Source organism: Saccostrea cucullata, unplaced genomic scaffold, assembly GCF_032062105.1.
Source record: "Saccostrea cucullata isolate Sc308-1 unplaced genomic scaffold, CSIRO_AGI_Scuc_v1 ctg1768, whole genome shotgun sequence".
NCBI classification, from domain to species: domain Eukaryota; kingdom Metazoa; phylum Mollusca; class Bivalvia; order Ostreida; family Ostreidae; genus Saccostrea; species Saccostrea cuccullata.
In genome coordinates this window covers 118579-131794 of record NW_026917877.1, presented here as the reverse complement: position 1 = coordinate 131794, position 13216 = coordinate 118579, and the positions used below count along the sequence as shown (strand labels likewise).

At 30.2% G+C, this 13216-nt stretch overlaps 2 protein-coding genes across 3 annotated transcripts; both read right to left on the bottom strand.

The window, feature by feature from the left end:
- Positions 1-3165: 3165 nt before the first annotated feature.
- LOC134246502 (multiple epidermal growth factor-like domains protein 10) lies at positions 3166-5996 on the bottom strand. Of its 2 annotated transcripts, none has more exons than XM_062729172.1 (6): positions 5880-5996; positions 5664-5725; positions 5388-5546; positions 4967-5092; positions 4647-4724; positions 3166-3507 (listed from the first exon to the last, which is right to left on the bottom strand). In XM_062729172.1, exons 1-6 carry the CDS (start codon positions 5963-5965, stop codon positions 3317-3319), a joined length of 702 nt encoding a protein of 233 aa, XP_062585156.1. In that variant the 5' UTR covers positions 5966-5996; the 3' UTR covers positions 3166-3316. The 2 variants fall into 2 exon arrangements, with proteins under 2 accessions (XP_062585156.1, XP_062585800.1); XM_062729816.1 differs by having other exon boundaries at positions 5388-5525.
- A 2186-nt stretch (positions 5997-8182) lies between these two features.
- Positions 8183-11766, bottom strand: LOC134250921 (fucolectin-like). The gene is made up of 4 exons (XM_062733624.1): positions 11596-11766; positions 11413-11434; positions 9494-9715; positions 8183-8569 (listed from the first exon to the last, which is right to left on the bottom strand). Exons 1-4 carry the CDS (start codon positions 11650-11652, stop codon positions 8355-8357), a joined length of 516 nt encoding a protein of 171 aa, XP_062589608.1. The 5' UTR covers positions 11653-11766; the 3' UTR covers positions 8183-8354.
- Positions 11767-13216: the final 1450 nt, after the last annotated feature.

The window sequence follows — 13216 nt, the reverse complement described above, 5'->3', positions numbered from 1 at the left end:
ACTTTTTGTTAAATAAAATCCAGTATCAATAGTTAAAGAAATTTTACAAAGACATTGTCAGAAATTCAGCAAACAATTTATGAGCATTTGTTTTAACATCAATTTGATCAAAGATGAACTTGCAAAATTTCCCATAAAATAAAAAAAAAAAACTATAATATGAATATATATCAGTGTATTCAAGTGATTTAGGCTGTTCCTGTGTATTAATGATCCTGTAGACTTTAATAACAAGTCTGAGATAATATTTGATAGAAAATTAAAGTAAATGTGAATGAAATTATGATATTCCTTAATTTTTGCGCGTGTGAATTCATAATAAAAAATATTTGTTTTGCACATGTGTGGATGTTTTTTTGAAGGATAATCTTTTCTTGATATGCTTAGAAAACCCAAATAAGTTTAATCCACCCAAATTGCAAACTACATTGCATAATTTCCTCTGAGATTAATGAATTTTTAAAAAAAAAATAAAATTCCCTTATTATTTTTTTGTATTTCAAATATATGTTTTGAGTTGGTAATATTAAGTCGAATTGTTGATAGTTTCCTCTTCAAATCATTTCCGATAATGCACAAACATTCATTAAGACACGGAAATTTATTTTATTTCTCTGCAATAAAACAGTGTCTGAAAAGGAAAGTCATTTCACTCAAAAAGTAAAATAAAATCACGAGCCTTGTAAAATAAAAAAAAAACAAACTTATATACATTTTGTTTTTTATCTTGTGTAAAGAATTTTCGGTATATTAGGCAGTGATGCCATAATTAGGAGCGGGGAATTCAGATGTTGTTTTTTTTTTTAAAAACTAAAAATATTTTTAAAATACATACAAATCTCAATAAAACCTCCACTTTAACAAATGTTCAATGAAAATATACAAGAGTCACGATTTTTTTAATTTAAGAAATAAAACAAAAATCAATCCCTACCAGTGCCCAAAATAGAACATACATGTACTACAGTGAAATAAAAGTTTAAAGAGTTGACTTTGCCAGGAATTAAATGTTAAGGAAAATAATGTCTGCATGCTAGAATTGAAATAAAATCCTTTTCTTAACAATTTTGGCAGAATTTCTAAATAAATCTCTTACTGAAAAAAGTAAAGATAACAAAAAACAAATTAACAATTTCCTAAAATCTTAACAGAAGAAATTATTAAAAACAGTTTCAAATCTCGACTGCCTGCCAACAACAAGTTTTAGATGGGGTCGGGTGTAAATGGAAAGGAATCGACGTCTCCATTCTCTCCGGGTACACACACTTTTATGCCTTATTATTGATCTCTTTAGAAAAAAATTCCAAATCGAATTAAATTTAAAATGTAAAAACAAAATATAATCAATTTAATTAAGGAGTAATAAGAAAAATAAAATAAAAATGACTTCAATTTTTATAAAACAGTTATTGCTTTAGTTACTCTAAATTCATATACAACGTATACTATGATCGATTATGGTCTCTTTTGGTATTGAATTTCCGCATTTTTTTCTGCTAATTTTGATTTTTATAATTTAGTATATTATTATACTAAACATTGATTATGTATGGAGGAAGTTTGCATTTTATTCAATTTCAATACAACATTAAATTCCTTGACATTACTGACCAAAAATTATGAACAATCTTAACGAAATTAACATATTACAATTACAAATAAATTTTTAATTGATTCAAATTGATTGGGAAAAATGAATTAGCTAATGCAATATTCTCAGCCCTTATATATTTAGAATTGTTGAAATTAAGTTTATAAAAACAATTTTATTCAACGTTTAAAATACAATTACAATACAATATTAAATCCCTTGACATAAAAAATCTTAACGTTCCAATATTACAAATACAAATGAATTTATAAGATTTGTTTATTATAAAAAAAATCATTCGGTTGTATCATGACAGAATTCATAATTAAAATAATTAACCTTTGTGGCAGCACAGTTAAGGTTACAATAAGAAGGCGGGGTCTAACAAACTTTGAATACGGGAAATGTTTACTGACGTATTAATATAATATTGTCAAAATTTGAAATTATTTGCTTTTTCAAACAGCTGATATTTACAAAAAACTTACTATTTGCAGTTTTGTCGTTTGTTAGTATATAAACGATGCATCGATCGCAATTTGTAATGACGTCAATGAAACAAAGAGGCTCAATCACTTTTTTGGCACAGTTTAAAAAGCCGTTAACTTTTGATGTCTATTTGAGTATTTTATTTATAAACTGTACTACATATACTGTCGTGTGTTTGTATGCAGATGCATTGAAAAAGTAATGGAAGGGCCCTAATTGATTTATTGCAAGGGCATACCCTCATTGTGTACAAACTTAATCATTAAGATATTTGAAAAGTGCTGCGATTACCTATGAAATCTTGCAAATAAATTAATTATAGCTATATTTAATGTAACGTTTCAAGGGTGAAGTCGTTTTACATAAATTTTAGCAATTAAAAAAGGGAAATCTATATAGGTTTCCAGCATTTTCACAAACTATATATTGTTGAAAAGAATTATAAATTAAAATTTTTAACTTGGTTTCCCTTGCAATATCAAAATTTATAGATGACCTCTAAACTGCAAGTATAAGACAAGTAAATAAAAAAATAAAAATGTCCCCAACATGTTGATTTAAAACATTACATTTTTTTATATCTGTGAATTCAGAGCATTGGTACTGTGTAGGGCCCAGTCCTATCCATTATGGATACATTGTATTACAATTTCTATGGGTATTCAATTGCTTTGTTACATTTGTAACCTTAATCAGTGAAAATTATGCTGCGGAATAAAAACCATTTTTGGATTGAAAATTTAGAGAATTAAACAAATCAATATTTTGGCACTTTAATTTGATTGTCTCCTATGCTTATTGCTTTAAACCCAAGTAAGAAGTTCAAGTGTTATTATCATAGAAGTTTGCAGGCTTATTGTCAATCCAACGTTTTATTTAACTGAAAAAGACATCGTAATTAACAAATGACCTTTCAAATTAAAACTTACTTCAAATTAAAAATGATAAGCTTAATGTGTTGTAAATTTGTACAAAAATTTGTTGAATAAATAATAATTAACCTTTGTGGCACTGGTAGTATCAGACAATAATTGTAACAAAACTTTTGAATAAAAAAATGGTAAATTTGTACATTGCAAGTTTGTTGAACTTTGTATTGAAATAAGTAATATTGTCGATGGAAATGCTTTTACAATTATGTACATACCTGAGAGTGAAGTGAATAGAATTTTTTTTTTCATATGATAACGTATAATCTTTTTGACAATAATAACCTGTCTATTTATAACAAAGTACTCAGACATTGTAAGGAACTGATTCAGAAGGAACTTTCCAGAAAAATGTCCACACATATACCACCAGTAATATTGAAGCAATAACCATAAGAACCATAATAACAGTCAGTAGTACTTTTTTCGTGCTTTCAGTCGCATTCTCAGACATTATAGCAGACATGGGATGGTTCCCGAGGTTTTCCGATGCATTTTCTGTCAATTAAAGACATTTTCAAACTTAATTAAAATAATGCATTATTAGAAATCAGAAAAAAATCAAATTATCTTGTAAGAATACTGACTTATCGAAATTTCAAGGGTGAAGTCAGGTGCCACAAAGGCATAAGATTTGCCTATAGCGTCCAAGAATGCAAATTATCTCCTATTTCAATTGATGTTCCAACAAACTAACGAGCTAGACAGTGAAACCCTTAATATAGATACCAATCTAGGTATTGATTTCTTTTTTGTATCATATGTTCTTCAAATAAAGGTTATGGGTCTTTCGGATGAGAATTTAAAAAAAAAAACCTGAGGCCACTTATCACGCTAGAAATTGGCACTCTAATGATCCTAATAAAACTGCTCAATGGCCCTGAGTACTGCGTACGGGTGTTATGTAAAAGCCCTTCACCGGTATAGATAACGTCTTAATCAGTGAAAGTTTTGTACGGGGTGCAAAAACTTTTTAACTTTTGCATCATTACGTCTTATTCAGATCAATTGGTATTTTAAGTGAGATCTTTAAGAATTATATTGTTTAAGTTAATATGTTGACGTGCGACCGTTACAGAGAGCGTAAACACTTCTATTCTTTTAATTTAGATCGGGCTCGACAAACCGCACGCGACATTTGGTGCGTCTAGATTCTGACTTCACATGACGTCGTACGTGATAAGTTGCAATACCAAGAAAAAACTGAAAAGTGCTGAAAGTTAATGAAAAACGTTTCGTTTACTATTTATTTTCATTATGTATCCATTAAATCAAGGCGAGTAAACTTTTTGTTAAACATTTGCCGTTTTTTTTGCGAGAACGTAGCTAAAACAAGTGATGCCTTGTGGGTCCAAATTACTGCGTCAAAAATTCTATCGAATGAGTGTGCAGTAGTCCGAATTTTCTGTTCGCACATGCGTTGCTTTAAGAACTCGCAGTGACGATCGTCGCTTTTCGACGCTCGCTGCGCTCGCTATAACAATGAGTTCTTCAAATCTAATTAACAGGCGTAATTTCTTTACAAATTTATGTTGGTCTATATGTCAAAGCATTCATTTTATTATTATATTTAATTGTGTTAAAATCTTAGTAGAGTGTTTACTACTGATGTCCTGATCTGAGTGCATTAACTTTACCTTCTGTTTTCTGGCTGATAGAAGAAAAAACATGAAATCTGGTACTCGTGATGTGTTCTTTATTAAGAGTTGATGCACCTAAGTAAGATATCATAGCAATAAAAAATGAGAACTATATCTGCACTGACAATACTGTATAGAAAAGCAATATTGTTTTACCTGGGCTTCGAAAATGATCAATGGTGGCTTAATCAAATAAGATAATTATATTAACTTTTAGTGCTACAAACCTTCGGAAAAACATGCTTTTTGTGATTACATTTAGTGTATTTGACATATTACTATTTATCAATCATTATTGCTTGAAAAAAATATACAACCTATACATCCATGTTTTGTATCACAATGCTGCTGCCCACAATCGCATTTTCTCTGGCACTGCTTCCCAAAAGCTGGATACGGACATGGTAGCTCACAATAAAGACCGATTTTCCCAACTTCACATTCTATTCAACATCGAAAAAAATGCAAATATGTCTTTATTACGTGAAAACAAAACAATCCAAAAACAACTAGGGCTTTTATGGTAAATAGCATTATATAACATTACAAATCCAACACACAAAGCAACCTAGATAAGTATCAAATTTAAGAAAAAAGTTCTTTATGTAAAAAAATTTCGAAAAAAGTAAGATACATGTATCATGAAAATAGCGTATAAATAATATTTTTTCAACAAAATGAAATAAAACAAAATGCAAGATATTTTAATGTTAATGGTAATATAATAACAGATGTTACCCGATGGATTTTTTTTGCAGCCGTAAATGTGGTGACAGTCCTGTTCTGCACACGTACATATCAGCTCACAATGTTTACCATATCGTCCATTTGAACAGGGTGTATTGCAATCTGCTCCATAAAATCCGTCTTTGCAAGCTTTTGAAATAGACTTCCTCGCTTAATTAGAATTATATGTCATTTGCTTACAATAATCCTTTCATGTGTAATTTGAAAACAAATTCTGATCTTTCAATGTTATTATATCTATGATTATATATATATATATGTACTTACAAACACATTTTTCCAGTGTATAGTCCCATTCATGTCCATAGGAACATTGCAATCCCCCTTGTCTAAAATTTCACATAAGCAAATAACAATGAAATTTATCGATATCATTCGTGACATTAAATTGTTTATCATAAAACAGTATGAAATTTCAAAAATCCATATTGTCTCACTCTTTTTCCTTTTAAAAAAATATAATTAATCAAGAGAATTATTCACCTTTTGCCTAGTATAATGTCGAAGACGAAGAACGAGGTCGAATATAAAGTATAAATGTTCCAGAATAACATTATTGTACTTTTCATCACCAAAAATCACAGTGTTAAATTCAATGCCCGCTTGTAGTTTGGCTATATTGCAATCGTTATTGACAATCTTTATGACCGATTTCCTTCCTCAAGGATTATAATTAGAATTTAAACAGTTGACTTGATATATACAAGTACAATGTTTATATCCGATAAGGCATAATAATAAAGACTGGTATCAAATATTGTGCAAATTCCCGATCCACCGACACACATGCTCTCTATCCTTATCCACCTCTACTCCCCCTCTCTCTCTACGATATGAACAACAAACACATCTATAAATGCATGTAATTCTAGTATGTCTATAAATACTTAAAATATTGTTTAGTATTTTACAAGTGTTTTTCATTAAAAAGTTATATTTTTTTGAAAAGCTAGTAAAGATTATGAAAATCTCCCATCGCTAACAAAAATATCCTTATGTTTATGGACGTTTTTATCCTGCCAATCCGTCTGTCTGTATGTCAATCTGGTTGTCTGTTGTCCATAGAAGCTTGAACATTGTCCATACATTTAAACATTGACCTTGTGACTTTGAGGATGACCCAATTTTGAAAGAATTTACACAACTTTGGAAATAACTTCTTGTTCCAGGGCCGTCATATTTCCCATGTGTAATCCAAGTGAAAATTCCCTTCTTTAGATATAAACAATTTATTTATTGACTTTTGAATTTTGAAAGTGTTGTCTACTTTTGAAATTTTAAATTTTGTCATGACTTGATGTGCACTTTGAAGTGACAAAAAATGGTATCTTTAAGTAATGATATTATAAAATAAAACTATGACAACAGTAGAAATCTACCTAGAGTGTTAAAAAAATTGTTGACTGATGCAATAAAATTAATATTATGCTTACAGAATTATTTTTAAAGGAACATCAAACAACAAAAGATAAAGAAATGTTGAAAATTTTAGCTTGATACCCTGAATATTTATCAAATTATCCTAAAATAAAGAAGGCATTATATGTTCACCCGTCGCTGTCGCCATTGAGTTTCATGACGTAATTATTCTTGAGTCAGCATTTTCAACATCATATACTTATCTTGATGAAATTCCTTATAATTATTGAATATTTAAACCGGGCCTGTTTTAATTAATTGTACAATGTCATGAACAGCTGATTTTAATGCATATAATTTTGTAAATAAATCTATGTATAGTGAAAGACTCTCACATGATTATAACAGCATGTTTGCTTATCGGACTTCAACATCTATCACACATGACCAACGTCAGTTAACGACGTAACAAACTTTAAACACACTGTCCACAAATCGACAATGACTTTTAATGTACATATCTCGTCTCTCTTATATTTTTGGCATATGAAAACAAATACTTTGAATGCATTTCAATTTTTTTCAGTAGTCCATTTAGATATTTCCTAGTTCCAGGAGGTTAAACTTTATGGTACATTTAGTTTTGATCAATTCATTGGAGATAATGATCATGAAATTTAAACGTTATGAAATACGAGTGGTTATTAAAAAGCTCATGGATTGGGGCAATAAAATTAGTACTTTGTAATTCTTAAATATAAACGTAAATATATTTTCCTGATTTAAGTCGCTATCTTTTGCTGAATTTTATGATATCCTTTTGCCCTTATACCAGCATATTTTCGGGGTTTTGAAATTGTTTTCAATTATCTACCAACGGAAGAGAATTCTAATTTAAAGAAATTCTAGAAATCAAACAAAGCTGTTATTAATTCTTAATAGGTTTATTTTTTCTTTTTGTAAACTGTATACGTTATTGACTGTTAGCAATGATAGGCCTATAACACAGTTTAAAAAGTCAACAGGAATAAAAGACGTCGCTATTGTGACGTCAAATTAATAACCCTTTATTGTCATGTCCGTAAAAAATGAACTTTATATTAATAGTCAAAATAAATGCCAGAATTCACAGCACCTATAGTATTTTCAACTACGTTTTCAATGGATTGCAAGAAGAATAGGAAATTAGAACAACAAAGCAAACAAACGAAACAAGAACATAAAGAAGTATTTTTTTATTTGAACTCGTCAGCAAAAACTAAAATAATTACCAATTAAGTTGAATAAATAACATTAATTAATGCATGGATCATTATTTATCAACAACGACGACATAATACCAGTAAACATTTAGGTTATTAACATTGTGATTTTTTTTTAATGTCATTTAACGCTTGCATACTTAACGTGAGCACATTTCTCTCTTCAGAAGGATTCATGACCTTTATAATAACATTAAAATCGCACTACCTAAATGATAATCAAAAACCTGTTAAAATGCGCTTAAATTTTAATGTAATCCACTGCATAAAACAGGTACCGTACATAATTGTACAAACTGTTTTTTATCAACATCACCAAGTGAATATTAAGTTTTTCTCAAGATCGGCCATAGACCTCTACTTCACAAACATGAAGAGTGTCGGGTTGTCCGTCTTTTGATAATATAGAGACGGTAACTCCATTTCCTCTGGTTTCCCTCTCACACAGAAACAGGATACGATCTCCAATGGCGGCCGGCCCGGGATAGAAACCACATGAAACATTTCTTCCATTGTCTACGACATCTACCTGTACATCATGTAGTCGTTCTCCTGTAAAAAAAAAAATAAAGCTGAATATTTTTGAAGATATTAGAATGGAGTGCCGCAGGGAATGTTGTGTTGAAAATATTATTTATATATTTATTTTTATTTCTTATAATTATTATTAATTAAGAAAGTCTTGTGAAGGACTTATTTTGTTTACTTCTGTTTCATATACAGTGTAATAAAATTCTACCCATGAAATTTATTTCAGAGGAAAACAAGTCAATTTATAAAACTTTTCATAGAAACTCAAAAATTGATCTGCTTGATTGCCGGACAGTTTTCTTTTACATAACACAGTATTTAATGTCTGGTTTGTCAAAAGACCATGGTTTTCAGACAATAGAAACACTGAGCTTTCCCAGTCATAGATAAAGAATAAAAATCATTATTTAATACAATTGGTTCTGTTGTTTTATTAAACATGTCGTATTTTTATTTTTTTATCTATTGACATTGTTAATCCATTATACATTACTCTTTAGAACTAAACATTTTATAGTATTACATAAGCATTCCTAGTCCCATGCCGGCAATTGTAATTTGATTTTCAATAAAAATTGTGGAAATAAGAAACAAAAGATAGAGTTTTAATTTTTGAGATAAAATCATGCAAAAAATACCAACTAGAAAAAAAATTCAACAATTAAATTAAGAAAATAAGTTGATTTATCTAATGTCATAATCAATAACTGAAGAGAGTCATAGAAACAACTCATCCTTTAAATAGAACTAAAATGATACATATCAATCTTTAACAAGTAAATAATAAGTAAATAATATAATAAATCATTTTTGTTATTATAGAATCAGAGAACTGGACGTAGCAATCTTTCATGGTGAAACATCATTATGTATCAATTTTGTATTTCACTTACATATAATAATCATATGTATTTTTTTACCCAAGTATTTAAGTATAATTCTTACCACAGCAGTGTTGTCTATTGTAAATCAAAACTCTTTCAACAATGCTGGTGTTGATAAGGTTGAGTTTAAGCCAGGGATTAATCTGCGGTTTGGAGTGAGCTACATTAGTAGTATTGCCTTCTTCACATCTTTTTGTTCCATCTATTGCATTCGAAGCCTTAAATAAGGCATAGTTACTAAAGTCACCAAACACTGAACTTAAACTAGCTGTTGTCGCCACCACTTTTGGAAATGAAATACAATATAATTAGTAAATAGATAAATCCATATTAAAGTCTACTTATTTAAACAAGTATATATGAATATTTAGTATGTATGTTTATTCGTTATGTGCTTTAAATTCTGTATTTTGTAATTATATAAGCTGATTATGTATTTCGATGAACCATATGGCTTCAGCTTGAAGAATAAATGAATAAACAAACAAACATATTGACATATTGTCATCAGGAATCAGAAAAAAAAAAACTTTTTTAATTATCTATTTTTTTTTTAAATTGTCAATATGAAGACATGATTCTAATATGTGCGAATTTAAGCATTCTTTCTCTTTTCTATACCGAAGTCCCGTGTATATGAAGTGTTGGATCGATACAGATCCCTCACTGCTAAATGACCCTGAGTGCGGGGTATAGGTACGCAGCTAGGATAAGGCTGCCCGTAAAATATCAAACTGTTCAAACTGTAGTAACTTCCCTGAACTACCTAGATATGACGTCATAATAGAATATGACGTCAAGTCACTGCATACTTGAGCTGACATGACGGGGAAAGTGTCATAATTGTTACACGGCATGTAGATTTATTCTGGGGACTTGTTGATTAATTCAAATGTAAGGTTTGTTTTTTAAGCTTGTGAGTGTTGTTATAATGTTTAACATTTGATATTTAAATATCTCTATTCCTTTTGCTTGTCCGATTTGCATATATTCAAGCAAAAGCAAAAATTTCTGTTTGAAACGCTCCCCTTACACTTCCGTAGACAGAGTTAGAATTTATGAATCGTGTTTATATTGGACTGGCACAAGTGAAAGACGAGGATAAATTGAAGATATTTTGCGTGAATCTAAAAGAGAAGTATGTCTTCTAACTGAACTTTGCTGGGGGATCGTATGTATTTTATCCGCTTTTGTATAAATCGCGATAATGAGTGGAAAATACCCCTTCTTACGTTGGTAATTTTAATTTATCGTAAACTATTTTCTTAAGAAGAAAAAATTAAACCTGCCCCCAGCACTTTTTAAGTACCATGGATCACGATGAATTGATCTATATAACAAACTTTGCACAATAATTGTGTTATGCACTTGTGCCGATGCGATTTTTGTGCAACATTTTTTTTATCAAAAATGTCCGTCACGTGATCAACACAGTCATCTGACATCACAGAAATGCTTTATTATAATACCTGATTAAACTGTTATCTCAAGTTGACTGCAATTTCAAACAAGGATAACATATTGAAATTAAAATCTAGTTCAAAATAAAATGTATGTTTTAAGACATTTTAAGCCTTCGGACAGCCTTATCATAACTGCGTAAAAATTTGCAGCTTCCCATCGGCAAATGATGGTGTCTCCATATGAGTGAAAACTTTTCGAGAGGGATGTTAAACAACTAATTAGCAAACAGAAGAAATAAAATTGCGGGGAATCATGTCTCAGCATATTTAAAGCCAATGTGCTTGGCATATAGTGCCAATCTTAGAAATCAGCAAAAGTTTATGACGCAAGATAAAACAGATACATGTATTTTGATTTTGCTAAATCATGACCTCATGATTAAGCATATAAACTGTATTATATCTTGAACAATTAAAAGAGTATGTTTTCAGCCTATTACATTCTCAGGAACATCTTAGATTTTAAGTTTTGTTTGACTTTATTTATGCTAAACCTTTGTCTTAAAATATTACTTACGGTTTTGTCCTTTTTCATACTCCTATTAAAAGGAAAAATATAATTTACAAATTATACTATACATTCTTTTCTGATTATTTTTTGGCTGGCTAGCATATTATTGGAAAAAAATCACAAGTATTTTAATGTCTTAAGGCTGATTTAATACAGAAATATTAAAAAAAAATATTATGAAAATAATACCATTTCGAGGTATTTACATTCGGGCTGTTTTGTGGTGTAGTTCCCCTCTATCTTCATCCATTCACAGCAGACTCGGCACTGGAATAAGTCCTCTCTTACTTGACAAATTTCTATTCCTACACACCGAAAATTTTCGGTGCAAAACTTAGTACACACACTTAACGTATTCCCATAAGACACTCCTTCTGCCGAGAAAATGGTTTGGGAATCTGTGTTAGAAAGCTTTTCGGAAAATTTAAAACGAAAGTTCCTGTGGTAATAGGTTTGCTGGGAGGCCACCTCCAAAAATATAAAAAGTGGGGAAAACATATTAATCATGATGCTTCCCATTTTTAAAAGATCATTAAAATTGAGGTGCTACAGACTTTTGTTCAGTAAAATTGGTTATTGCGCATGTGAGGCAAAACGCCGAGTCCCCTAGAAGGAAGTTATTAGATGAGGAATTTTGTTCTGAGTAATCAAAAATTATAAGAGTTTTTATCGGTGAAATGAAAATCAATACTTTGAAGTGCATAAAAGTTTGCTGGCAATATGTTAACAATTAGAAAACAAGAATGATTGTTTAATTATGTATATTTTTATTGTAATCATATACATTGTAATTACATGTATTCACCCGTTTGACTATTTCGTATGTTTTCAATTCTGGTTAATTCTAGTTATTGATCTCAAACAATCTTCAAACAATTCAAACCTGCAAACATGTAATATATTGAAAATAGCGTGGATGATAACAAACGATCTTGAATCACATTTCTTATTGAAACGATTTTTATTCAAGAATGTTTCTCCTATACTAAAACATTTAAAATGAATGAAGAAGGATAGAGAGATAACGAACAGTATTCAACACCAAAGTACATAAAACAATACAAAATAGGAGCAGAGCAAACACGGACCTCCGAAACATCAGAGGTGGAATCAGGTGGCATGGAGGAATGAGCATACCCTGCTGACCGGTCACACCCGCCATGAGCTCCTTGTCATGATCGGGAAATAACGGAAATCCGTCGTAAATTCAGTGTATGAATAATGGACTAACAATTAGTGTGAAAAACGTCTGTAAGCATTTGTCTCAATGATAAATTGTATTTGCTGAAAAGGTCGTATCGACCATAGAATTTACGAAATGATAACTTTAATCGAGATTGTTGATATTCTTGTTTCAACAACTTGCTTGTTAATAATGAACCTCGTTTTAGAAATTGTTCATACGTAGAGCATGCTCTTGCGTATTGAATCAACTTAGATATATAGACTCCGTATGCAGGTGTTAAACGTATGTTGCTGCATAGGTAAGGGAAAAGTTAAAGTCATCACGTTTATCATATAACTTGGTTGTTAGATTACCGTTAACGTCTTTTTCAAGTAAAATATTAAAGTATGAAACAGATGTGTCAGATTCTATGGTATCTTTTATCTCAAGCTCACCAGGATATATCGTATCGACGTAAGAATGGGAATAACAATTCGCAGGTAGGTTAAGGTTACAACCAAATATTCTACTTGCCTATATGCTATGACGTCATAATAAGCTACATGACGTGAGATTTAGAGATAACAATTTCGATATCTAAGATTGATTTGAGGTCGTAAAAAATGAACCAAAATAAGCAGAGGA